At 43.2% G+C, this 27720-nt stretch overlaps 1 protein-coding gene across 1 annotated transcript in view; it reads right to left on the reverse strand.

Annotated features, from left to right (window-relative positions):
- The window catches only part of CSGALNACT1 (chondroitin sulfate N-acetylgalactosaminyltransferase 1), a 257618-nt gene that overhangs the window by 17083 nt on the left and 212815 nt on the right, over positions 1–27720 (reverse strand). Inside the window, exons 6-7 of the mRNA XM_075283731.1 lie at positions 11157–11335; positions 8249–8343 (exon numbers count right to left, since the gene is read on the reverse strand). Coding sequence (XP_075139832.1) covers positions 8249–8343; positions 11157–11335 — 274 coding nt within the window. The remainder of the gene's footprint in view (positions 1–8248; positions 8344–11156; positions 11336–27720) is intronic.

A 27720-nucleotide genomic window follows, 5' to 3' on the forward strand; every position in this document is an offset into this window, starting at 1 on the left:
AACATAAAAGAATACTAAAGTCCATTTATAAAAACTATGTTCATATAAACAGGACTATATAGTTATATGTTCATACAATTATGTATAATGATGGTAGTTAAAAGCTGTATGTGCAGCATATCAGCATCACCCTGAAATAAATGCTAATGGTTAAAATAGCAAAGACATGGATAGGAGATCCTGACAAGGGAACCTGCAGGACAGAATGCTAGCTCTTTCATCATTAATTTGAATGACCTGGAAAGCTGCCCATGAGGCAATCTGAATCTGAGTACAACACTGTGTGCACGAATGATAAGAACGGATGTCCATTAGCTACTGGAAATGCATTTCTTTTTCCAAAATTTACATTTTCAGGAAATATTAAATAATTAGTAATGCCTAGTCTACAATATTGGCTCTTACAGCTGAGGTTATTGCAACATTGTTATATACACACACATATGATCACAAATACACACACATAACTATATGGAGAAAAGAATTACAACACACCTCTTCATCACCCAGTTCAGGTGGTTCAGTCAGTCCCATTACCACAAGTGTATAAAACCAAGCACCTAGCCATGCAAACGTGTGATAGAATGGGTAGTCCTGAAGAGGTCACTGTATTATTCCAGTGTGGTACTGTAATAGGATGGCGCTGTAGAAACACACACTTACTGTACATACATACAAACATAAGCGTGAATATTCTGACAACAGATGTCACTATGCAGTAGGTTTCACATATGTCAGCTCTCCTAATATACATGTGCTTTAGTAAATTGTAATTTCTTACTGAAAATAGATAGATAAACTTGTTACACTTCCACAAGGCCAACAGCGTGTGTAGCATCTGAAACGTGGCTGCCATTTTTCATATTCAGGAGCTAAAATAGGATTTTTCTCATAATCTTGATGAAAATCATGGCAACTCTGGACCAACTAAAAACTGTGCTAAACAAGTCTTGCAACCCACGACTAATTACCATGCTGGCAAAACATGTTCAAGCCATTGCTGAGAATTAACCTGTGGAGCCTGAATACTTTCCAAATGAATATCTACAATGGGAGACATATTGGTGTTGAGAGTAGCACCCAATATGTCCTCACTTCCTGTTCTCATTTTGTAAAAAATAGTCTCCACAACATAAAATGACAATGTCCAAGTAAATAAGTAAAACAATTGCTAAGCAAATGATTTCACTACTTAACCCTTAAGTAATATCATGGTTTCTAGCATAATGATATGTCTATGGTAGTGGTATATGATAGACACCATGACAGTACTTAAGGGTTAATTACTAACATATTAACAATTTTATATATTGCTTATAATTTCTCCTGAAGAACAAGTTACAGTAAATAAGTGTTGATACTAATATTCTAAGTTACAGAATCATATAGTCCAAAATGCCTCCCAAACCAATAATAGTGCTGTGTAGGAGCCTTTAACAAGAGCACAAGCAAACTTTTTTTTGGTCATAAACCGATGAAGCAATGCGGAGAATCATCTTCTTATGGATTTACAATTCAACCAGCAAGGTGGGCCAGAGATGCCTGCAGACAGCTGCAAATACTTCAGTATTCGGTGTGCAATATCTTCCCTTTAGCTATGACTGACATATTCAGCCTCTATCTGCAGGCGTATCTTGTAAATCAGACCCTGCCTTAGCGCACTTTCAGGCTGATTTGCATATCTAGAAAATAAAATTATCTCTGCATTGCTTTATCAGTTTGTGCCCACATAGGTATGTTTCTCTACCTATTAAACGCCCCGACATCACAGTAATATTAGTTTGGGATGCATTTTGGACCAGACGGACTCCCGTTAATGGTGAAAACCACGAGTGATGATATTTTTTTTGTAAATAGCCCAGTGAATAGAACTAGGAATTTATTATAATGTATCAATGTATGACAGCTATCAACCTGGAGCAAAGGACTGGAGGGAGATTGCTGCTCCAATGTTCCGCTCACAGAGTACTGCCAGACTGATACTTATTTCTTGGGTAAAGTGTGTCTTGGTTTATTTTTGTTCATTCATTTTGAGTGGCAGGGATCTATATCAGAAAAGACAAGTTATTCATATTGTAAAGCTGCAGGAAAATTGTCATTCCTATAGAATAGCAGCTAACCTTCTTGACAGACCAGAGAGAAATGTTAAAACAATGACAAGAAAAGATAGCTGGTCACAAATTTTAATAGGGGATATTATTTCTTGAAAAAAATAGTCAAAATACACACAATTTCTGAAACAGGTAGAATTTAAAGAGGATCTTTCACCACCTCCAAAAAGTCCTGCTCTTTATGTGATTTAATAGTTGCCCCTCCACTGATTCCAGCTTCAGTTGTAATTTTTTTCTCTAACCCACACCGTTCCTGAGCAATCAGTGCTGTTAATTTTGGTGCCTGATGTGCTATTTGGGCTCTGTACTATCATAAGGATGGTGTCAGACAGGAGCAGGGAAGGGGTTGTGATTCTGAGCTCTGACACTAGCTGCCTCTGACTGGAGCTCTGAATCATACCCCCACCGGATACTGCCCTTCTGACACTACAGGGCTCAAACAGCACATCAGGCACCAAAACTAACTATACTTATTACTTGGGAGCTGTGAAGAAAGAGAAAGAACTCCAACTACGCTGGAATCAGTGGAGTTGCGCCTATTAACCCTAGAACGCGTACCCATAGAAATCTACACATTCACACACCTGGGGCTTTAGGCCTGTTTACAATTATCATGGAATAGCTAAAAAAAAATACTTTTCAAAGTTTATTGCAAAGTAAGGATGCATTCCCACTAGTGCTGGGGTCCGCCAGGACGGGATTCCGTAATGGATCTGACCTCCTGGTGACCCCAGCTAAGGCTGGCGGACGCATACCTGGGGCCTCACAGGCCTGCCAGGTTACTTGTTTTCTATTTTCTGTAAAATTACTTTAGTTAGATTTTTGAATAGCAGAGTCATAAAAGTTCTTCCTCAGCAACAATACAGACAAAAAGACTGAGTATCACATGTAAACCTAGTACAGGCCTAAAAGGCCCCTGGTGCCCCCTCTCCCTCCCCCCACACTCTTCCCAGCAATCGCAGAGCCATAAAAGTTCTTCCCCAGCAACAATACAGACAAAAAGACTGAGTATCACATGTAAACCTAGTACAAGCCTAAAAGGCCCCTGGTGCGTGAATATGGGGTAGTCCCAAAAAAAGGTTGTTATACCGAAATGCCTGTAACATAAAAATATATGAACAACTGGAAATTACTAACAACTATATACCTGAGGATTACCTAGAGTTTCAAAAATCTAACTAAAGTAATTTTACAGAAAATAGAAAACAGGTAACCTGACAGGCCTGCGAGGCCCCAGGAATGCATCTGCCAGCCTTAGCTGGGGTCACCAGGAGGTCAGATCCATTACGGAATCCCATCCTGGCGGACCCCAGCACTAGTGGGAATGCATCCTTACTTTGCAATAAACTTTGAAAAGTATTTCTTTTTAGTTATTCCATGATAATTGTAAACAAGCCTAAAAGGCCCCTGGTGCGTGAATATGGGGTAGTCTCAAAAAAAGGTTGTTATACCGAAATGTCTGTAACATAAAAATATATGAATAACTGGAAATTACTAACAACTATATACCTGAGGATTACCTAGAGTTTCAAAATTCTAACTAAAGTACTTTTACAGAAAATAGAAAACAAGTAACCTGGCAGGCCTGCGAGGCCCCAGGAATGCGTTCTAGGGTTAACAGATGCTAAGAAGTTGAACTGGTGGAGGTGGTGGGAGGTCCTCGCTTGAATATATTATGGAGATTCCATTCCCATTGCTTACAGTTAGTATCACAAAAGGTCTGTTTAGCCATGGGAATTTTCTCATAATAACCTGCAACATCAAGACCATTTCATATTTCTTTATGTGGGCCTGTACACCCATCAAATGTTCATTATAGCCTGTACCTTTTATATTGTCTACTTATATGGAGTATATGTGTTGGCATCTCTGCAAGCCAATTGTAAAAAATTTGGAGATCCAAACAGATTTAGGTTACAAAATAATTTCATTAGTTAATGGAGCGCTCTCATTTTTATATTGAAGCCTGCCTGGCCAGGGTCGGACTGGGGTGTCTAGGGCCCACCATCAGGATCCCTGCAAACCAGCGATACCAAGACAGGGCGGTTGAAGGTAATAACATATCAGGAGCCATGCTGCTCACCCGCTATACGATGTGCAACAGACACAGGCGGGGACAAACAGGGTGCTGGGGACAAAAGCTCAATGAAAAACACTGTGGAAAAAATATATTGAGATTCACTGCAATTTTTTTCCCACAATGTTTTTTTAGTTGCATCTTGCTGTTGCACCTAATCCTTAAAGAAGACCTTTCACCATCTGGGGCACATGAGGTTTAATACACTGCTAGAAAGCCAACAGTGTGCTGAATTCAGTGTACTATTGGCTTTCACGTTCTGTGCTGGTACCGTAGATCTTCATCGTCAGAAGGGCGTTATGACAGTCAGTCAGGAACGTCCTTCGTCACGGTAGTGTCTATAGCGCTGTACTATGAGAGGGGTCGCTGCTTACCAGGCAGCGATGACGCTGAGCGCACAGTACAGTGCTATAGGCGCTGCTGTGAGGAAGGGCGATCCGGACTGACTGTCAGAAACGCCCTTCTGACACTGAATAGCTACGATACCGGCACCGATAGCTCTTCACCGGGGGGCACAAAACGGGAAAGCCGAAAGTGCGCTGAAATCATCGCACTGTCAGCTCTCTAGCAGTGTATTAAACTGCATGTGTCCCAGGAGGTGAAAGGTCCTTTTTAACATCTCAATATACTGTACACCACACTATAAGGACAAGGCCTAACACAGCGTCCCGCAGCAAAAAAGCGCTGCAGGAAAACCCCTGGCGCCGACACATCAGTTTTTCCTGCAGCGCTTTTTGCAGAAACTCCACAGAGGTTTCCTCCGAGGACTTTCTGCTTCCATTATACCTATAGGGACGCTGTAAGTGTTTCTGTAGGTATAAATGACATGCTGCGATTTCCAAAAACTGCACACAACAGTTACCTACACACTCATACATATACATATTAAAGTTGATGTCCAGGCTTAATTATTTTTATGGCGTATCCTCATGGTAGGCCATAAATACCTGATCATTAGGGGGCTGATACGCGGCCCCATCAGCTGTACGGAACCACTTCTGGTGCCCGTTTTGTACACAATACAGGACTGGAAGCAGAAAGTTTCATCCACTGTATAGTTGCCTGGCAGATTCACTACAGCTCAGCTCCCACTGACTTCAATAAGTGCCGAGATGCAGAGAAGGTGCCGGCTGATATACAGTGGACAGAGCTTTCTGCTTCTGGCCCCGTATTGTGTACAGGACTGGTGCCAGAAGTGGCTCCATACAGCTGATCGGTCTGAGGGCTGGGTGTCGGCTCCTACAGATCAGGCATTTATAGCCTATGCTGACAATAAACCATAGAAAATTATGCCTGGACAACCCCTTTAATTTTCCCCCCGAATGCCCCACACTTTAAAGAGGTTGCCCAGAATATTTTTTTTTTTTTATTATAATTATTCCGGGGAGGTGAAAAACAAAGCACACAAAAAAAACCCCACACTCATGTGTTCCCAGTGCTCCGGTCCTGCAGTTCTGCTGGTAGTTACATGCCGGACTGGACCGCACTGGGAGACACTGGGAACAGGAGAGTATGCTTGTGTGCTTAAAAAAAATAGAAAGTGTTTTTAAGGGCTCCTTCACATCTGCGTCCCGGCTCTCCACTTTCAGGTTTCCGTTTCCTGCCCGAAACTGGGCAGGAGATGGAAACCTGCAGGCATTTTTCAAACCCGTTCAAATGAAGTGTGCGTCCGTGAGCGCCTGTGAGCGTTTTGTGCTTCCTGCGGCAAAACGTTTTTGTTTTTTTTAACCGGACACAGAGTCGGACATGCAAGACTTTGTGTCCGGTTTAAAACGGTTTTGCCGCAGAGAACATAAAACGCTCACTGGCGCTCACGGCCAGACTTGGTCCGACAGGTTTCCATCTTCTGCATGCAGAAGACGGAAACCTCAGAACGGAGACCAGACGCTGGTGTGAATCCAGCGTTAGCTGTGTTTTGCTCAGTAGGGCCTAATCCTTGAAGGGTTTGCCCAGGAATTACAGGTTTCTACAAGGAGGCCGGTGAAGGAAAAAAAATAAAACCCACACTCACCTGTCCCTGATTCTCCTACCCCTGTCCGCTCCAGCGGTGCCCCAGAGTTTTTTCAGTCCTCACCACACGTAACTGATGAAGTCAATCATCTGCCTCAGCAGCCTAAGGAAAGAAACCGCGATATCACTCACATATGTCACCTGTGATGTCACGTGTCCTTTCCTTAGGCCGCTGATTGGCCTCAGCAGTCACGTGTAGCGATGACATCTGCCAGAACAACGCTCCGGGAGCCACTGGACCAGATGGACGTGGAGACACCGGGGACAGGCGAGTATGGGTTTTGCTTTTTTTCTTATTTGTGACCTTTCCCTTGCAGAGAACTGTAATTCCTGGATAACCCCTGTAACATCTCAGTATACTGAACATCACACTATAAAATACAATTCTAGTATGCATAATGGTAGACATGTACAGAAGAAAACAGAAACACACTCATATGCTGGATATACTTAGGCCTGGTTCACATCTGCATTCGGTATTCCTTTTTGGGAAGCCCGCTTGGGGTTCCCCCAAACAGAAACCTATACGCATTAAAAAGCGGTGAGCAATGAAACCACACGGACCCCATAGACTATAATGGGGTCCATGTGTTTTCCGTGCAGTGTCCGCAAGAATCGTGTGGTGAGAAAAGTGCTGCAAGTACTCCTTTTCTCTCCATGTGATTCGTGTGGACACCGCACAGAAAACACAAAGACCCCATTATAGTCTATGGGGTCCGTGTGGTTTCATTGCTCACCGCTTTTTAATGCGTATAGGTTTCTGTTCGGGGGAACCCCAAGTGGACTTCCCAAAAAGGAATACTGAACGCAGGTGTGAACCAGGCCTAATACATATAACATATATTTACACACATACATTCATATACAATATACAGTACATACACATATACACACACACACCTATCTACAAACATACAGGACTCACACAGTATATCAGACACTTTACACAAATATACAAACATTAAATATACATATTTTTACCCAAAAAATGTACTTACATTTGGCCTGGTGCACTGGATATGGAGGAGGCTCCTGTGCAGCTTTGTCCTGTCTGGCCTGTGGTGAAAGCTCTGCTTCATTGCAGTAGCCGGCAGACTTCCCCCTGCACTCTCCGATCTGTGTGGGGGAGGGGCAGCACACGTCCTGCTACATGTCGGCAGTGCACAGCGCAGGGAGGAGAAGCCCCGCGCATGCTAATTCTCACACACTCGCAGGGAATAGTACAGGGGCCCATTTTGGGATGGTCAGGAGCCCGATCGGGCCCCTGAATATCCCGATCGGGCCCCTGAAGTCCCTGAAAGTACATTTGGAAATGAAAACTAATAGTCAATAGTCAGTCCGACCCTGTGCCTGGCAATTAGATGATCTCTCTGGTTTCAGCTTCAGACACAAGGGGAAAACCAGAATGTACTATTACCTGTATTACATTGGGGGACGTGGACTGCATGCATATACCCTAATTGGGCTTATAGAAAGCAGTTGCGCTCATGAGATGACACAATTAAACAAAACTGTATACAAACATTAGCTTATTAATGAAGGCCATGTAGCAATAAATTTCACTTCTCTTCTAAGGCTCCATTGCAGAATCTTCCAAGAATCAGCTGAGAGAAAAGTCCTGCAAGGAGGACTTTTTGGCTATGCCACTTTCAGCTTTAAAATTGTGGATACCAATTTGGTCAATGGGGTCCATCAGTGTCTGTGGGTAACTGCTTAGTAAAAGTTAAATAAAAAAAAAAAGGTTCTTTTTGGCATGCTGGTATATACTTTCTTGTTCACTTCCCCTCTTAGGACATTATTCACTGTATAAGTCTGGTAAGAGGATTGTGCTGTTCATCATGACTAAAGGTCACATCACACTACCTTCTGGAAACTATGTTATGACTTTCCTAAATATCAATGCCCAGTACATAAATTGCAAATCTCTGGTTGTTTGACTTGGCTACAGCTAGAATAAAAGGAATGCCAAGAGCTTAACCTCAGAGGTGAGGAAAAAGGAGACACAGACTACATTGATTCAATGACCTAATGTTGCGTACAAGTCACTTACCAGTTGTTGGTCAATGGGAGGAATTGCATCATGATGTCCATAAATTATAGCAGGGTTATATTGACTGAAGAGGACAGGATAGAAGACTCTTTTCCCTAAAGATGAGATGAAATACAATAAAATTTTTAAAAATCTCATCTAAATCTAATAAATTATATGCTGCAAAAAAAGGGAATGTCCACCATATATTGCTCCAATAAATAAATGAAACAGTTCCCTTGTAGACCTGGTTGGTGCAGCTTTTGCTTCATAGTTAAAAATAACAGTTTATTTCTGCAGTCATGTATTACTCCCTTGCTCACCTTGTCTTGGGCACTGTAGAGACATACGTGCCCAGAGAAGGTTAGTGATTCACTAACAGGAAGTTATATACACACACAACCATGTATTTGTATAGGAAAAGAGACCCAGAAAATGTTTTGCAGAGAATACCCATGTCAGAGAGAGCAAGTTTTGAAAATAAAAGCAGCAATGGAGAAATTAATAGGCAATATGATGTAGCTTCAACAAGTGAAGTTAAAAACCCAAATTTAAGAGAGCATCACAGAACATATCCAATTAACCCTTTCCCAACATCCGCCGTAACAGAAGAGGAGATGTTGGATCTTTAAATAATAATCTGGCAATAAAAGAATGTTTGACCTGAGCAAACTGCAGAAAATGGATAGGATCCAAGTAATATTTCTGTTGTGCCTCCTACTAACTGAACCAACAGAGTTCAGTGTCATGGAACAAATGAGATATCCTCTGTATGCCCTTCTCCCTCCACAATAAAGAAGCAACGGGGCACAGAAACCTACCTCTAATATTATGGGATGGGCAGGTCAGGTAATAGGGCATTACTTTATTTATGCCCTCCTGCCCAGTTGAGACCCTTATAAAGGTCACAATGGCCAATTATAGCGAATTTCCCATACACTGAAATACAATTATATTGCAGTATATGAAACAAACTAGGTGAGCTAATAAAACAGTTTAAAAAAAGTTCTAAAAATATTTAAAAGATTTTAAAAGATTTTTTAAAAAACAACTTAAAAGTTCAAATCACTCCACTTTTCCTAGATTTCAAGTAAACAAACAAAAACAAAATTATTAGAGATGAGCGAACACTAAAATGTTCGAGGTTCAAAATCCGATTCGAACAGCCGTCCACTGTTTGTTCGAACGGGTTTCGAACCCCATTATAGTCTATGGGGGGAAATGCTCGTTTCAGGGGTACGCAACATTCGATCAAATTCTACTTACCAAGTCCATGAGTGAGGGTCGGGCTGGATTCTTCTCCCTGCGCAGCGTCCCCGTGTCCTCTGCCCGATGCCTAAGCAGAGTGAATTCAGAGCCGGAAGAGGACGCGGGGACGCTGCGCAGGGAGAAGACTTCTAAAGGTAAGAGAAGAACCAGCGTTGATTGGCAAGGTATAGCATTCTGCCAATTAACGCTGGTTCTGCATCGAATCTTAACTTCGAACAGCTAGTAATATTCGATCGAGTACGAGTATTTCAAATACCGTAATATTCGATTGAACACCTACTCGATCGAGTACTACTCGCTCATCTCTAAAAATTATGCATTCCCGCATCTGAGGGCCCATCAGTAAAATTCATTCTAGGGATCACAGAATAACTGCAAGCAAACTACTCAGACACACCAGGGAAAATTTACCAAGACAAATGCACCAGAATTCTGCACCAAACGATTGTCTAACATGCTTTGTACCCCCATTTATCAAGTGTTTTAGACACTCTAACAACGTGTAGTATTTTCAGATGTTATCAGCTCAAGATGCTTCTTCTACACTAAGGTTACACTAAGCCTTTCCTCCAGCATTCTTCCACCCATTTTCCTATTGCAGCAGCCTGTATCTAAAGAAGGTTGCAACCTCACAACAGAAACATTATGAATTATTGGGATTGCTTGTCTGATAATCAATAAACTAATCACATTCATATCAAATACCTTGGAGTGCTGGTTCTACCAGTTCCATGTATTATGGCATGGATCCCTACTCGAGCACCCAACTACAACTGGAGTGATGTGATCCAACTACTGCACCCAACTACAACTGGAGTGATGTGATCCCTTTTTCTTCCCTTGTTACCCAAGGTGCTGTTGGAGTGGGTCTATCTATTCCAGGCCTTTAGGTAACAGTAAGATGCCACAAGATAACTGGTGATTGAGGCCCCTGCAGTGCAGTTGAGAAGGGAGGTCAGCCAACCATTGCCCCTACATGTCATTTCAGTCATTTATTATAATATTAAATAGGTACTTTGATAATTAATCTACCTAGTTTATTATATGGTCCCAGATTCTGTCTGAGATGCTGTGCGCTGCCTATCTGTATAGTACAATTTGTTCTGTAGGCCCACCATAGCTCAGGTGCCCAATGGGAGATTCACCTGTTCCCCTTTAGGTCAGTATGAGTCTTTGTGAAAGTGAAGACAAATAAAGAATCTGATAACCCATAATATGCTATGGTAACTACCACTGTTTTAGCGGGGTAATTTGAATTTGAATAAGACTATATAAGTGAATTGCTATGCATGCAGTTACTTATATTGTTAGTGCAGTTATATTTTAAAAACACAATACTATGCTATACCAGAAACACGTGTATACGTTACTTCAAATCATGATTCCTAACACTAATCATCACTTCATTTCTAATGCAAAAAAAAGTTTAAAAAAAATATAATTACTTAAAAATGAAACAGATACATATCCTATAAGAATGAAACACAGAAATAAAAAAGAAAAAGGAAATCTGATTTTATGACAACCAGTGCTTATGAGAGCATTATGCTGTACTCTGCTCCGCCATAGCAGAGCGCCGAGTAATAATTCATGAATTTATAAATAAAATAAAAATGGAAGCTGGAGATCAGAGAGCAGTTCACAGCTGGACAGGTCATACCTGGCTGTGTGTTGATTCTGCATGTGTTCAGAAACTCTGCATTGAAGTAGATATCCACATCACAAAAAAATAGAAGGACATTGTTTCCTTTCCAGGCACGAGCACCAACATCTAATCCTTTTCCACGGGAGAATTCCTCGTTCAGCTGGATGAATGTGAAGTTCTTGAAGTTTGCTGCCCTGGAAATAAATAAATAAAATAGGAAGATTTTTCTTTTTTCTGTGAAATTTTCACAAGAATCAAACAGCTTATATTCATCTCCATACTAGTTATATAGTAGCCGTATATAAAATTATACTAGCCATTATATAATTTATAATGCTATACATAGGTGGAAGAGAACTCTACTAGAATAATCATTTACAGTCATATGAAAAAGTTTGGGCACCCCTATTAATCTTAATCATTTTTAGTTCTAAATATTTTGGTGTTTGCAACAGCCATTTCAGTTTGCTATATCTAATAACTGATGGACACAGTAATATTTCAGGATTGAAATGAGGTTTATTGTACTAACAGAAAGTGTGAAATATGCATTGAACCAAAATTTGACCGGTGCAAAAGTATGGGCACCTCAACAGAAAAGTGATATTAATATTTAGTAAATCCTCCTTTTGCAAAGATAACAGCCTCTAGTCGCTTCCCGTAGCTTTTAATCAGTTCCTGGATCCTGGATGAAGGGATTTTGGACCATTCCTCTTTACAAAACACTTCAAGTTCAGTTAAGTTTGATGGTCGCTGAGCATGGACAGCCGGCCCTCAAATGATCTGAAAACAAATACTGTTCAACATAGTTGTTCAGGGGAAGGATACAAAAAGTTTTCTCAGAGATTTAATCTGTCAGTTTCCACTGTGAGGAACATAGTAAGGAAATGGAAAACCACAGGGACAGTTCTTGTTAAGCCCAGAAGTGGCAGGCCAAGAAAAATATCAGAAAGGCAGAGAAGAAGAATGGTGAGAACAGTCAAGGACAATCCACAGACCACCTCCAAAGAGCTGCAGCATCATCTTGCTGCAGATGGTGTCACTGTGCATCGGTCAACAATACAGCACACTTTGCACAAGGTGAAGCTGTATGGGAGAGTGATGAGAAAGAAGACGTTTCTGCAAGCACGCCACAAACAGAGTCGCCTGAGGTATGCAAAAGCACATTTGGACAAGCCAGCTTCATTTTGGAAGAAGGTCCTGTGGACTGATGAAACAAAGATTGAGTTGTTTGGTCATACAAAAAGGCATTATGCATGGCGTCCAAAAAAAACAGCATTCCAAGAAAAACACTTGCTACCTACTGTAAAATTTGGTGGAGGTTCCATCATGCTTTGGGGCTGTGTGGCCAATGCCGGCACCGGGAATCTTGTTAAAGTTGAGGGTCGCATGGATTCCACTCAGTATCAGCAGATTCTTGAGAATAATGTTCAAGAATCAGTGACGAAGTTGAAGTTACGCCGGGGATGGATATTTCAGCAAGACAAAACACTGCTCCAAATCGACTTACAATTACAATGTTCTGGAATGGCCATCCCAGTCCCCAGACCTGAATATCATTGAACATCTGTGGGATGATTTGAAGCGGGCTGTCCATGCTCGGCGACCGTCAAACTTAACTGAACTTGAATTGTTTTGTAAAGAGGAATGGTCCAAAATACCTTCATCCAGGATCCAGGAACTGATTAAAAGATACAGGAAGCGACTAGAGGCTGTTATCTTTGCAAAAGGAGGATCTACTAAATATTAATGTCACTTTTCTGTTAAGGTGCCCATACTTTTGCATCGGTCAAATTTTGGTTTTAATGCATATTGCAAATTTTCTGTTAGTACAATAAACCTCATTTCAATCCTGAAATATTACTGTGTCCATCAGTTATTAGATATATCAAACTGAAATGGCTGCTGCAAACACCAAAATATTTAGAACTAAAAATGATTAAGATTAATAGGGGTGCCGAAACTTTTTCATAGGACTGTATGTGCACACTTTGTCTCCAACTGAAATGAATAAGCTGTATATGGCCCTTCGCTCTCCAATTACTCACCTCTCACCACATAGCACACAGCTACAGTTATTGCAATTCTTAAAAGGGGTTATCCACTTTTTAATATTGATGACTTATCCTTGTGATAGGTCATCCATATTAGATCTGTGAAGATTTGAGAGCCAGGAACTCCACAGATCAGACGTTATGGAATAGCATGAATCTCAGTTGTATGCACATGAATATTACAAAGTGGACAACCCCTTTAAGAAAACAGTCATGGCACTATATCATGGTGCACTGTAACATGATAATATTATCTCATTACAACCTGCTTTACTGATTACATAACTCAGAAACTATAATGTTAGTGGCTGCTACATCTGTACGGCTCTCTGACAGTCTATCGGATATTCATTTTATTGGTCCTGTTTATGCAACACAATATTGAGGATATTTGTGCAATCCAACCGCCTCTTACTTCTTTCTTATGAGAAATGTGGGGCAGATTTTTTAAGACTGGCTTCACATACACCATTGGATTTAACCGCTCCAGAACGTATTAATAAAATATAATACACAATTACTGTATATACTCGAGTATAAGCCGAATTTTTCAGCACAGTTTTTGTACTGAAAAAGCCTCCTCGGCTTATACTCGGGTCAAGCAAAAAAATTTTTTTTTTTTGGGGGGGGAGGGGAGGGTCTATGACCAGCCGCAACAGTAATGTATAGAATCTCCCATAAAATAGTGAAAAAAAAGCTTTAAGATAATATAATAAAAAAATAAAATAAATAAAAGTTCTAAATCACTCCTTTCCCTAAAATACATATAAAAGTAGAAAATTACTGTGAAACACATTCACATTAGGTATCCCTGTGTCTGAAAGTGCCCAGTCTACTGAATATAGGGTATCTGCAGTGCTCCTGTTACGTCGGGAAGGGGTTAACAGGAGCACTGCAGATACGCTATATTCAGCCAGGCTGAATTCCAAGTGAGGGAAAAAAAAAAAACAGTCCTCAAACTCAGGGAAGGGGCAGACAGACAACCATAACGCGCTCCCCTTTCTCAGCACTCAGCAACTACTGCACCCAAAGACTCCGACCAGTAGCTGCTACATTTCCCCCCCTCGGCTTATACACGAATCAATAAGTTTTCCCAGTTTTTGTGGTAAAATTAGGGACCTCGGCTTATATTCGGGTCGGCTTATATTCGAGTATATACAGTAATAAATATATTTCACACATCATTAGGATTGGTTTAATGAAACTGCTGCACTATGCACACAGCAAAACCGACATGTGTAAGAGTAAATTCACACGGAGGAATCTACTGCGGATTCAGAGTTAAACATGCCTAGTTAGTTCTAAATCTAGTACATCATCAAGTTTTACTATTATAGATACTATTCTAATTACTAAGATGACATCAGAACACTCAGGATTGTAATAAACTGAAATGTTACACCAACGACTGCCACTACATTCTCAGGAAAGAAAATAATCACTGTGTCCACTTATCACAATCACTATAAATCTCAAGGCTGTCACCTATCAAGGACCTTCCTTTTATTGCAAGGACTATATAACTTTCCAGTTGAATGTTCCTATCAAGGCTAAGACAATCACAAAGATTTGACTCTCTGCCATCATTTTAAACCTGAAAAACATAAAACTATTTTACCTAAGAGATCATAGGTGCTGATACATGAAAACTAAAGTTACAGTGAGGGCCACTTCGGGTAAAGTGACATTCATTTAAAACAGTATGCAACTGCAGGGAAAACAGCTATTCTAGCTTGAAAATGTTCTTCCCCAACATCATATTTCATAAGCAGAAGTGGCTTTTAGCAATATACTGCACTTGGAAATGGCCATAGATGTTCAAATAGTGTTTTATGTTACTATAACAAGTAACAATTTTTTATTCGATTTTTTTTTTTTTTTTTTTTTTTACTATTGAGCATGATGGAAGCTCTAACTATTTTTTTTTCTTTATTTCAATTTTATATGTTTTAGGATTTGGGAAATTTTATGATTTTTCCTTTCTGGTTTCCATTAAACTAAAACATAAATCACTTTAAAATTAAAATGCATATATCAAAGCACCATGGGACTGTCAGAAAAAAAAAGATTAATTCTCAGAATCTTTAGACAGAGAAATTTCTTGATACATACAGCTTTGGTATGACAGAGGTACATTAACTGAACAATTCATTTACTGAAGCAAACAACAGAAGTGACAAGTAAATACAATCTATGCTCGATTGGCTCATAGTTTCCCTTTCCCCAAATTGAATGCTTAATAAGAAAATGACATTTTAATCAGACTTTTTCATTTTTATTTTTTACTTATCCATCTCCATATAGACATTCATATTCTGAAAATATCCTGGAATAGATTAGTCTGACGCTTTCAGTCTTGATGTGTCGACTAGACCAGTCTCAGCAGAGAGTGTAAGATAAGGGCGATTTCACATGAACAATTTTTCTAAGTGTTGTCCATAGAAAAAAAAGAAAAACAGGACAACATACAGACAGAAAACAGGCCTATTATAGTGAATTGAGCCATTCACATGTTTGTTTGTTTTTTTCACAGAATGGGTTATGAAAAAGAGAAAAAAAAAAACAGAGTCGGGGATTGGTATAGATTTGAGGCATAACTCACACCAATTTTGCAGCGTGATTTTTACATCTGCCAGGCTGAGACGTCTCTGCCCCACCACATGCTCCTCCAACTTTTCTCTAAATTGGCAAGTAGGACAGAAAATGGACAAAGTGATGCATTTTTGGCACAAAGAGATGTGTGCAAGCAACGTGTCACTTTTGTGTTATGCCAAAACACTGGCGTGGCAAGATTAGTAAATGCCTCCTTTGATTCTCTTCTACAGACTTTAAGTTATACAAAAATTAAATACATGACACATTTCATTTAAATCAAAACCATATTTTTACAGTAAAGCTAGTGAATACTTTAAGGGTTATCCAAAATAGTTTTGTAAAAGGTCACTGGAACTGGAAAACATAGTGGAAAATTAGGAAAGGATTGAGGTGTATTACTAGAAAATATATCAACTTGTAAATCCCAGCCTGGAGCACACAGATTGTTATGGTATGTGCCAACACTAAATTAATGGCATTAGTTCCCCCCTTCCTAACACCTGGAGGGAATAAAATGTGCCACTGCTCAGATATTCTATACTTCAAAGTCAAAGAACCAAAACATCAAAGAGACAGTGTCAACCCAGCATTATGAACAGATTATCTCGCCCTTAGAATAAGGCGGACTGGAAAGCATATCTCCATACAACCATACGTACATTTGCCTACATCAAAAGTTGTTGAGCGCAACAGTTTTGTTTTCTTAATGCCATGTGTGAGTATACAACAAAGACAAATCCTTTTACTGTTACAATGCATTTCTTAACAGTAAAAAGAAACTTTACGATTTTGTGAAAATGTATAATCACGTATGTATGTATATATGTATGTATAGGCTTTAACTTATTATTATATATTTATCAAACAATTAATTTATACTTTTCATCCATAGCAGAGAAAGTTTTGTGGTTCCAAAGATAATTGGGTATTTTTAGAAGGTTGGCCAAAGAACATATTCTTATTAAAACAATGGATCTTTCCAAAGGAGGAATACTATAACAAAGTCTGTAAACCGGAGGTTGAGTAAGAGCCAAATAGTAGTACACAGCACATCAGTCCTAAAGAGGGGAACAGTTATAAAAGCCAGAGGTGATGCACAAAGTACTAGTGATGTGTTGGAGTGTTATTTTGTTTGTTTGTCTTTCATGATTCCATAATTTTTTTCCTCAGAATTGAGTGATTCCATAATTTATTCCTTGTGCTTGTTCTAAAAATCTAACTGTTACTGGTTACAACAATTATTTTTCTTGATTTCTTTTAGTGTTTGTTAACCCCTTCCCGCCGATGGCACTTTTTGACTTCCTGACCAAGCTCGATTTTTCAAAACTGACATGTGTCACTTTATGTGGCAATAACTTTGGAACGCTTTAACTTACCAAAGTGATTTTAAGATTGTTTTTCGTAACACATTGTACTTCATGTTAGTGGTAAATTTTGGTTGATATGTTTTGTGTTTAATTATGAAAAAATTGGAAATTTGGTGGAAATTTTGAAAAATATGCATTTTATAAAGTTTGAAATGATGTGCATTACATACAGATAGTCAGACCGCCAAAATTATATCATAAATCTCATGTCCCAGATCTCTGCTTTATGTCGGCATCAAACTTTAGTCACCCTTTTAATTTTTACGGACATTATAAGATTTACAAGTGAAACAACAATATTCAAAATTTTCAAGAAATTTCCAAAACCCATTTTTTAAAGGGCCTAATCCAGTTATGAAAGCGTTTTGAAAGACCCTTGTATTAAAGACCCCCATAAATCACCCCATTTTCAAAACTGCACCCCTTAAATAAGCCAAAACAACATATACCTAGTAATTTAACCCTATAAGTGCTTAACAGGAATTAATACAAAATGGAGGTGAAATTTTGAAATTTGAATTTATTTTACTAATATTTTCGTTTAGCCCTAGAATTTGCACATTCACAAGGGGTTAAAGGAGAAAACGCATCCCACAATTTGTTAGGCAAGTTCTCCCGACTACCATAGTACCCCACTTGTGGGTGTAAACTAACATATGGACGCACAGCGAGACGCAGGAGGGAAGGCACGCCAAAGAGCTTTTAGAGGGCAGATCTGGCTGTGATCAGTTTCAGGAACCATGTCGCATTTACAAAGCCCTTGAGGAGTCAAAACAGTGGAAACCTCTAGAAAGTGACCCCATTTTGAAAACCGCACCCCTCAAAGAATTTATCAAGTGATGTAGTGAGCATTAGTAACCCCGAAGTGAATGTGTAAGCTGTGCGGAGTAAATTGGGCACACCAAATCCCATTCTATTTTCCCACTAGCTCCTATGACACGGACGGGGAAGAGGGGCATTCTGGGGGATCAGCGCTGGTGTGTTCTCTCTTATAAGCTCTAAATATGGGGTGTCCCCTGAAAACGCTCGCACCGCTTACACATTTCCTTCTAGTCGCAGCCACTTATGTCCTAATGATTTGGCGACTTTTGGGGTTTTTGTCTTCACATTGTACAAGGTAGATTTTTATTTTTATTTTCTGGCAATGTGGCCATATGAGGGCTTGGTGTTTGCGGTATTAGATGTACTTTTCAATGCCACCATTTTGGGACCTGTAACTTATTGACTACATTTTATTAACTCTTTCTGGGTGGGATGTAAAAGGAAACATCAATTCTGGCATTGCTTTTTAGCATTTTTTTTTCCCGTGCAGCGTACAGCATAAGTAACATGTTACCTTTATTCTGCGGGTCGGTACGGTTACGGCGATACCTCATTTATATGATTTTTTAATGCGTTGCTATTTGTGCAGAATAGAATTCAATTCAGGGAAAAAAATCTATTGTTTTTGCATCACCATCTTCTGAAAGGCATAACGTTTTTATTTTTCGCTAGACAGAGCTGGTTGAGGGCTTATTGTTTGCGGGAAGACCTCTTCTTTTTATTGGTACCATTTTGGTTTTCATCTGACCATTTGATTACTTTTTATTGAACATTTTGTAAGGGAAAGGTGGTGAATAATCATTATTTTGTGCGGTTTTCTACGTTTTTTTTTTACGACATTCGCCGTTCGGGTTAAATAATGTTTTAATTTTATTGTTCAGGTTATTACGGACGCGGTGATACCAAATATGTAATGTTTTTTTCTATTTTTCTTTATTTTACATAATAAAACATTTTATATGGGGAAAAAGGGATTTTTGGGGCTTTATTTATTTATAATTTATTTTAAACTTATTTAAACTTTTTTATTTTTACTTTTTTCAAACTTTTTTTTTCTGTCCCCATGGGGGATTGAAGCAGTGATCGGCTGATCACTGCTTCAATAGAGATACGCTGCAATACACGTGTTACACGTGTATTGCAGAGCACAGGAAGCTGTCAGCCTGTGTAGACGCACAGGCTGACAGCTTCATTTACGGCAGGATCGGCCAGGCGCGAGGACGGGGTAAGTGAAGGGGCAGACCCGGGGTCACTGATCAGACCCCGGGCTGCCCCCTACGAACACCGGCACCCCCCGACCCGGCGCGGGGGGTGCCGATCGGCACCATATGACACTGTAACCCCGGAGGTGCCGGCGGTCATGTTGATCACCGGCATCTCAGGGGTTAACACCCGCGATCGGACCCGGTTCCGACCGCGGGTGTTACGGGGCATTGTCAGCCGTGTATTACGGCTGACACCCGCTGTGCATGGTGCGCACACAGTTTCTGTGTGCGCACCATGCATCCGCAGTAATAGTACAGCGGTTTGCGGGAAGCCCTTCCCAGCAGCGCCGTACTATTACGGCGAATGTCGAGAAGGGGTTAAAGCCAGAAATTGCCATTTCAAATGCCTATAGTTTTTTTTCCATGGCTGTGATCTGCTTTTTTCTACAAAATTAAACAACTGAAGGAACATCCTCAGGGACTGGTGATTCCATAATTTTTGCCAGGGGTTGTATATATGTTCTAAATGTTTAAAATAAAGAACATAAAAATAAAAATAAGTAAAAAAAATTATAACCATATATTTAAATAAAAACATATAACAAAAAAAAAATAAACAAACATGTTCGGTATCCCCCTGTGTGTTTAAAGACGACTTTCACTGATTGGGGCACAGGCAGTAGAGCGCTATCAGTCCCAGTACCGTAGCGCTTCACAGTCAGAAGGGCGTTTCTGACAGTTAGCCAGGGACGCCCTTCTGCCTCGCGGCGCCTATCGCGCTGTACAGTGTGAGTGGGGAGGAACGCCCCCTCCCTCTGCTCACAGTGCTCGTCCATAGACGAGTATTATCAGGAGGGGAGAAGGCGTTCCTCCCCGCTCACACAGTACAGCGCAATAGGCACTGCTGTGGAGAAGGGCGTCCCTGACTGACTGTCAGAAATGCCCTTCTGACTGTAAAGCGCTACAGTACTGGGACTGATAGCGCTTTACACCGGGCACAGATCGGGAAAGCCGACAGTGCGCTGAATTCAGCGCACTGCCAGCTTTCCAGCAGTATATAGAACTGCCTGTGCCCCATTCGGTGAAAGGTCCTCTTTAAGCTCCCAATATCCAAAAATAGCTTTATTTATTTTGTATGGTGAACACTGTAAAACAAAATCAATAAATAAGGAAATTGCAAAATAACTGATTTTGGTCACTTTGCTTCCCTCAAAAATAGCAGTAAAAAGTGATAAAAAATCATAAATACCAAATATTGGTAATAATAAAAAGTACAACTTTCCCTGAAAATAAAGAGCCCTTACATATCTCTTTAAACAAAACAGCAAAAAATGTATACCTATGCGAATACAGTAACTTCAGGAAAATCATTGTTCAAAATGTGACGTGTTATTTGTAAAAGAGGTACAACCTAATAAAGCCAATATAAATATTGTATTGCCAAGTAATTTTTAATGAAGAGTAGAGATGAGCGAACACTAAAATGTTCGAGGTTCGAAATTCGATTCGAACAGCCGCTCAATGTTCGTGTGTTCGAACGGGTTTCGAACCCCATTATAGTCTATGGGGAACAGATACTCGTTAAGGGGGAAACCCAAATCCGTGTCTGGAGGGTCACCAAGTCCACTATGACACCCCAGGAAATGATGCCAACACCTCTGGAATGACACTGGGACAGCAGGGGAAGCATGCCTGGGGGCATCTAACACACCAAAGACCCTCTATTACCCCAACATCACTGCCTAACAACTACACACTTTCCACATTCAAAAAAACCTCTATCAAAGTGGGAAAATACCTGGAAACCTTCTTTACTCCCCAAATGGATGGACACAAACCCCAATTTAAGCTCAACAAACAGTAACAACCACCCCTTTAAATCACGTTCCCCATGACAACCACAAATGGAATAGGCAATGGGAATTCCAAAAGCCCTCACCCTTAACTGTCATTTTGAGTGTGTGTGTGTGTGTGTGTGTGTGTGTGTGTGTGTGTGTGTGTGTGTGTGTGTGATGTGGTAAGACCTTCCAAAATTCACTTTTCTAGCCCTTAACATGAGCCCTTCCAAACAAAGTTACATGACCTTAAGCTGAGCTACCAGCAGAGATTGAGGCCCTTGGCATGAGTAGAGCCTTGCACCAGCAGTGTTTTTGGCACTTAGGGTGAGTTGAGCCTTGTACCAGCGTGTGTCCCTTAACATCAGGCGGGCCCTAAGTTCTGCGCTTTGCACAAAAGTTCCACATTAACTAGGCTGAATGGTACAAAGATTAGTAGGCCCGAGAACCAGGAACAGGTCTTGCAATGGCTGTCGGATAACGCTTAAAGCACATTGTCCACCAGCCAGTCAGCCTCTACCTCCTCTTACCCAACAGTCTTGTCCTCCTTCCACCCAAAATTCCCAATCTTCTCAGAACAATAACCCCAACTGTCCCTGCTCCCCAGAGCTGTTCTCCCTTCCTTTGACTGTACCGCAACCTGCCCCTCCATTTCGCGATTCCACGGACCTAACAGACGAGTATCTGTGTCCAGATGCTCAAACACTAGAGTCTCCTCCATTCCATCTCCGGTCGATTTGGTGGCGGATGACCAGCAACCCACCCTCATCGACGACGATGAGACGCAGTTGCTGTCAGGGCAGCCAGTTGACATGCGCATTGTGCAGGAGGAGGAGGCGAGACAGGAGTTGGAAGAGGAGGTGGTGGACGACGAGGACACCGACCCCACCTGGACAAGGCAGATGTCAAGCTGGGAAAGTAGTGTGGATGTTGAGGCAGGTGCAGCACCAAAAAGGGTAGCTAGAGGCAGAGACATGTCCAGAGGCAGAGGTCAGCTGCTTTGCCGAAGCCAGGCCAGACCCGGAATGTCCGAAGATGTTCCCTTTTGTACCCAGCCCAGAAAAACTCCCCCATCGAGGGCACGTTTCTTGAAGGTGTAGAGTTTTTTCAAGGAATGCGCCGAGGACAGATATAGTGTCGTCTACACAATTTGCCTCTCGAAATCGAGTAGGGGCCCTGAGAAGAGCAACCTGTCCACCACTTCAATGCACCGTCATTTGGAATCCAAGCAATGGAATCAGTGGCAGGCAGCAACGGCAGGACAAACGTCGCCCGCCGTTCATGCCACTGCCTCTGCTCACAGTGCTGGCGATGCACTCCAGAGGACGAGCCAGGACATCACTTCATCTGCCTCCGCCACTTTGTTGACTTCTCCCTCATCCTCCCCTGTTTCTGTCTTATCTCCTTCTCCTGCACCATCAAAGGCACCATCAGGCGCTTCTTTACAACAACCCACCATCTCTCAGACATTGGAGCGCCGGCAGAAATACACCGCTAACCACCCACCCACGCAAGCCTAGAACGCCAACATCGCTAAACTGCTGGCCCAGGAGAGGTTGGCGTTCCGGCTTGTTGAAACTCCCGCCTTCCCGGACCTGATGGCAACTGTGGCACCTCACTATGCCGTCCCTAGCCGTCTCAACTTCTCCCGGTGTGGCGTCCCCGCCTTGCACCAGCACGTGTCACTCAACATCAGGTGGGCCCTTAGTTCCGCGCTTTGCTGCAAGGTCCACTTGACCACCGACACTTGGACAAGCGCCTGTGGTCAGGGATGCTGCAGTGCTTATCTTTAATGACAGGCAGGGTGAATGTGGTGGAGTCTGTTCCCCGGGTGCAAACTGGGGTGGCCTATCTCCTCTCCCAGGCCAAAATTCATGGCAGGAGTAGACTGAAACCCTACGACGCTGCAACCTCCACCACAGCTACTAGCGGCAAACGCTAAAACACTGGTGTGGGGAGACGTCAGCAGGCGGTGCTGAAGCTCATCAGCTTGGGGGACAGACAGCACAGTGCCTCCGAGGTCAGGGATGCCATCCTGGCTGAGATGGCATTTTTTTTTCCCTGCTACACCTGGGGCCTGGCATTTTTACGCCTGTGATAATGGCTGGAACCTGATAGCGGCTCTGGAGCTTGCCAGCCTCCAACACGTTCCATGTTTGGCCCACGTCTAACCTAGTGGTGCAAAGTTTTTTAAAAACATACCCAAATGTACCGAAGCTACTGTTGAAAATGCGGCGCTTGTGCGCCCACTTTTGCAAGTGCACAGGAGTCGCTGCTAGCCTAAAAACACTCTAGCAAGGCCTACATCTGTCCAAACACAGGCTGTTGTCCGTCATTCACACACGCTGAAACCCTACAATACCATATCTTGAGCAGGGTGTGTGAGCTGCACAGACCTTTGATGGAGTTCCATCTACAAAACCCAAGGGTTCCTCAAAGTCAGCAACCAAAGTTTCTGCACCATGAGTTTCCAGGGGTGGCAGAGTTATGGCTAGGGGAAGAGGCATGGATAGGGATGATGTCTAGGGGCAAAAGCAGTGTGGATGTGGAGGCAAGCTAAGCAGGAAAAACTGGGGATACAAGCTAAGGCATGGACTGGGGTGATGTCTAGGGGCAAAAGCAGTGTGGATGTGGAGGCAAGCTAAGCAGGAAAAACTGGGGGTACAAGCTAAGGCATGGACTGGGGTGATGTCTAGGGGCAAAAGCAGTGTGGATGTGGAGGCAAGCTAAGCAGGAAAAACTGGGGGTACAAGCTAAGGCATGGACTGGGGTGATGTCTAGGGGCAAAAGCAGTGTGGATGTGGAGGCAAGCTAAGCAGGAAAAACTGGGGGTACAAGCTAAGGCATGGACTGGGGTGATGTCTAGGGGCAAAAGCAGTGTGGATGTGGAGGCAAGCTAAGCAGGAAAAACTGGGGGTACAAGCTAAGGCATGGACTGGGGTGATGTCTAGGGGCAAAAGCAGTGTGGATGTGGAGGCAAGCAAAGCAGGGAAAATGGTGGCTAGAGGCAAAGGGATGTCCATAGGCAGCAAGGGCAAAGATGCAAAACTCTCCCGTTTCAAGAATTTTCCTGACTTGTTTCCCCACAAAACATTCCTGGGAGGAGGGCTGAAACACCACCCTCCTCCTCCTCCGCTGTTAGATTTACCCCAGCTACGAGCTGAAAACGCTGCAACACTGGTGTGGGGAGACGTCAGCAGGCTGGGCTGAAGCTCATCAGCTTGGGAGACGGACAGCACACTGCCTCTGAGGTCAGGGATGCCATCCTGGATGAGATGGCAATTTGTTTATCCCCGCTGCCCCTGGGGCCAGGTTTTTTAGCTTGTTGGAGGGCTCTGGAGCTTGCCAGCCTCCAACACGTTCCATGCCTGGCCCACATGTTCAATGTAGTGGTGCAATGATTTTTAAAAACATACCCCAAATTAGCTGAGCTAAGGGTGAAAGTGCGGCACTTGGACACCCACTTTCCCAAGTCTACAGTACCTGGAGCTAGCCGCAATACACTCCAGCAAGGCCTACATCTGCCTGAAGCACCTACTGTTGTGCGAGGTCACCACACGCTCTAACCCTAGATACCGTATGTTCAGCAGGGTGTGTGAGCAGCAGAGACCTTTGATGGAGTACCAGCTACAAAACCCAAGGGTTCCTCAGAGTCAGCTCCCTCACTTTCTGCACCATGAGTTTCCATGGGTGGCAGACTTATGGCTAGAGGCACAGGCATGGATAGGGGTGATGTGTAGGGGCAAAAGCAGTGTGGATGTGGAGGCAAGCTAAGCAGCAAAAACTGGGGGTACAAGCAGCCGGTGACATCATCACTGACAAGCACAGCTGTCTGTCAGCTGACAGGCTGACTTTCACCAAAATGAACAGACAATGGATAGACTCATCATATACATGTCAGTTACATGACAAATTTAGTGCAATTTGCAAGTCCAAGATGGTTTGGAGATCTGCGGAGAGGAATCTCACCACCTCTTGCGGGTGCCATCATTTGGAAGGCAAGCCCTGGGCTCAGTGGGTGAGAGCAAGCGCAGGATAATCGTCGTTTGGCCTGGCGGCCACTGCCTCTTCCACTGTTGACAGGGCTGGCGCTGCAGTCCAGACCAGGAGCCAGGACACCTCCACATCTGCCTCTGACACTTTGGGGAGTTCACCCTTATCCTCACCTTTTCCTGCCATTTCTCCTTTTGCCCGCGCCATCATGCGCCTCTTCCCAGCAACTCCCCATCTCCCAAGCCTTTCATTTCATGCTAAAGTACAGCGCAACCCACCCACATGCCCAAGGCTTCAACGGCCTCATCTCAAGAAATCTGGCCCAGGAGATGTTGGAATCCCGGCTGGGGGACACTCTGCCCTTTTTGGGCAGAGTGTCTACTGCGCCACCGCACTGTGCCGTCCACACCAGCACTTTCCCCCAAACATGAGGCGGTCCCTAAATTCAGCGCTTAGCCCTAAAGTTCCATGTGACCAGTTACGAATGGACAAGTGCATGCGGACAGGGACGCTACCTTTCAATTTGGGCACAGTGGTTGAATGTAGTTGAGGCGTGGACCGGGTCGCAAAATGTGGTGGCCTGACTTGTCTCCCCACACAACATTCCTGGGAGGAGGGCTGAAACACCACCCTCCTCCGCTGTTAAATTGACCCCAGCTACGAGCTGGAAACGCTGCAACACTGGTGTGGGGAGACGTCAGCGGGCCGTGCTGAAGCTCATCAGCTTGGGGGCCAGACAGCACACTGCCTACAAAGTGAGTCATGCCATCCTCGATGAGACGGCAATGTGGTTTTTGCCACTGCACCTGGGCCCAGGCATGTTGTCATGTGTGATAATGGCCGTAACCTGGGATTGGCTCTGTAGCTTGGCAGCCTGCAACATATTCCATGCCTGGGCCACGTTTTTAACTCATTGCTGCTAATCTTTTGAAAAAGGTACCCCAATGTTCCTGAGCTACTGGTGAAAGTGTGGCGCTTGTGCGGATAGTTTTTAAAGTGTATAGTTGCCGCTGCTAGCCTCTATGCACTCCTACAACGCCTGTACCTGCTGGAACAACGGCTGTTGTGCGACGTCTCCACACTGCTGGCACTAAACATATCATGTGTTGAGCAGAGTGTGTGAGCAGCACAGACCTTTGATGTAGTTCCAACTCCAAAACCCTCGGGTTCGTCAAAGTCAACTCCCTCAGTTGCTCAACCATGAGTGGCCATGGGTGGCAGACTTATGTGAAATCCCATCCCATCCATTGCACTGGACACGAAACATTAGCATGCGCTCAGCACAACTTCGGATATGGCAGATGCGTTAAGCAGGGTGCAGGGTACAACACAGACCAGGCCCGAGCACCAGGAACAGGTGTTAGAAATACTGCAGCATCTGCCATTTCCTTCCAATTTTGGGGTTTTGGACCCGCCACCGACTTGTCTGGACCTAAGTGGGGATCATGAGACACAGTTGCCATCAAGGCAAGCTGTGGTCATGTGCGGTTTGCAGTAAGGGGGCAGTGCGCAATTGGAAGAGGAGTTGGTGGATGACGAGGCCACCGACCCCACATGGACAGGGGTGATGTCTAGGGGCTAAAGCAGTGTAGATGTAGAGGGAAGCTAAATCAACAAAAAACCTGGGTAGAAGCAAAGGCATAAACTGGGGTGATGTTTAGGGGTGAAAGCAGAGTAGATGTGGAGGGAAGCTAAGCAGCAAAAACAGTGGGTAGAAGCAAAGGCATGCAAAACTCTACCCTGTTGGAAGACTTATTCCTAGGTCTGGAACACGTTAATGGCCCCCCTGGACAAATTACTGCCACTCAGGGGCCTAGTGTCACCAGGAGGGACAAGTATAGGCGCATGTTGTGGGAATACCTGGCCGACACCAGCTCTGTCCTCTCCGATCCCTCTGTGCTCTACAGCCTAAACTTATTTTCTCATCTTTTTTTCTGAACTGCACATCTCTTGCCTGCTTCCTTTGGGATCTTAGAAATGGTGGTCCACTTCCACAGATGGTAACTTCAATAGACAGTGTAACGGGAGTAGCTGAGGGATCGCTGTCTTAACCACTTTTTGGCACAAAATTAACTTCCAAAGCCAAATATGGTGCAAGTATATGATGCAAGGACACCTACACACCTATCTATGACACATTGGGGAGTTCACCCTCATGCGCCCTTTTGGCCTGCACCATCATGCGCCTCTTCCCAGCCACTCCACATTTCCCAAGCTTTTCATTGCAGGCAGAAGTACAATACAACCCACCCCCATGCCCAAGCCTGTAACAGCCTCATCGATAAACTGCTGGCCCTGGAGATGTTGGTGTTTGTTTATGCTTCTGGAGACCCAGGCCTTCCGTCAGCAGATGGCAGCTGGGGCACCTCCCTATGCTGGGCCTAGCCGTTACTACTTCTCTTGGTGTGCTGTCTCTGCCTTGCGCCTGCATGTGTCCCATAACATCAGTCGGGCCCAGAGCTCTGCGCTTTGCTGCAAGGTCCACTTGACCACCGACACATGGACAAGCGCCTGTGGTCAGGGATGCTGCAGTGCTTATCTTTAATGACAGGCAGGGTGAATGTGGTGGAGTCTGTTCCCCGGGTGCAAACTGGGGTGGCCTATCTCCTCTCCCAGGCCAAAATTCATGGCAGGAGTAGACTGAAACCCTACGAAGCTGCAACCTCCACCCCAGCTACTAGCGGAAAACACTGTAACACTGGCATGGG

Source organism: Leptodactylus fuscus, chromosome 1, assembly GCF_031893055.1.
Source record: "Leptodactylus fuscus isolate aLepFus1 chromosome 1, aLepFus1.hap2, whole genome shotgun sequence".
NCBI classification, from domain to species: Eukaryota; Metazoa; Chordata; class Amphibia; order Anura; family Leptodactylidae; genus Leptodactylus; species Leptodactylus fuscus.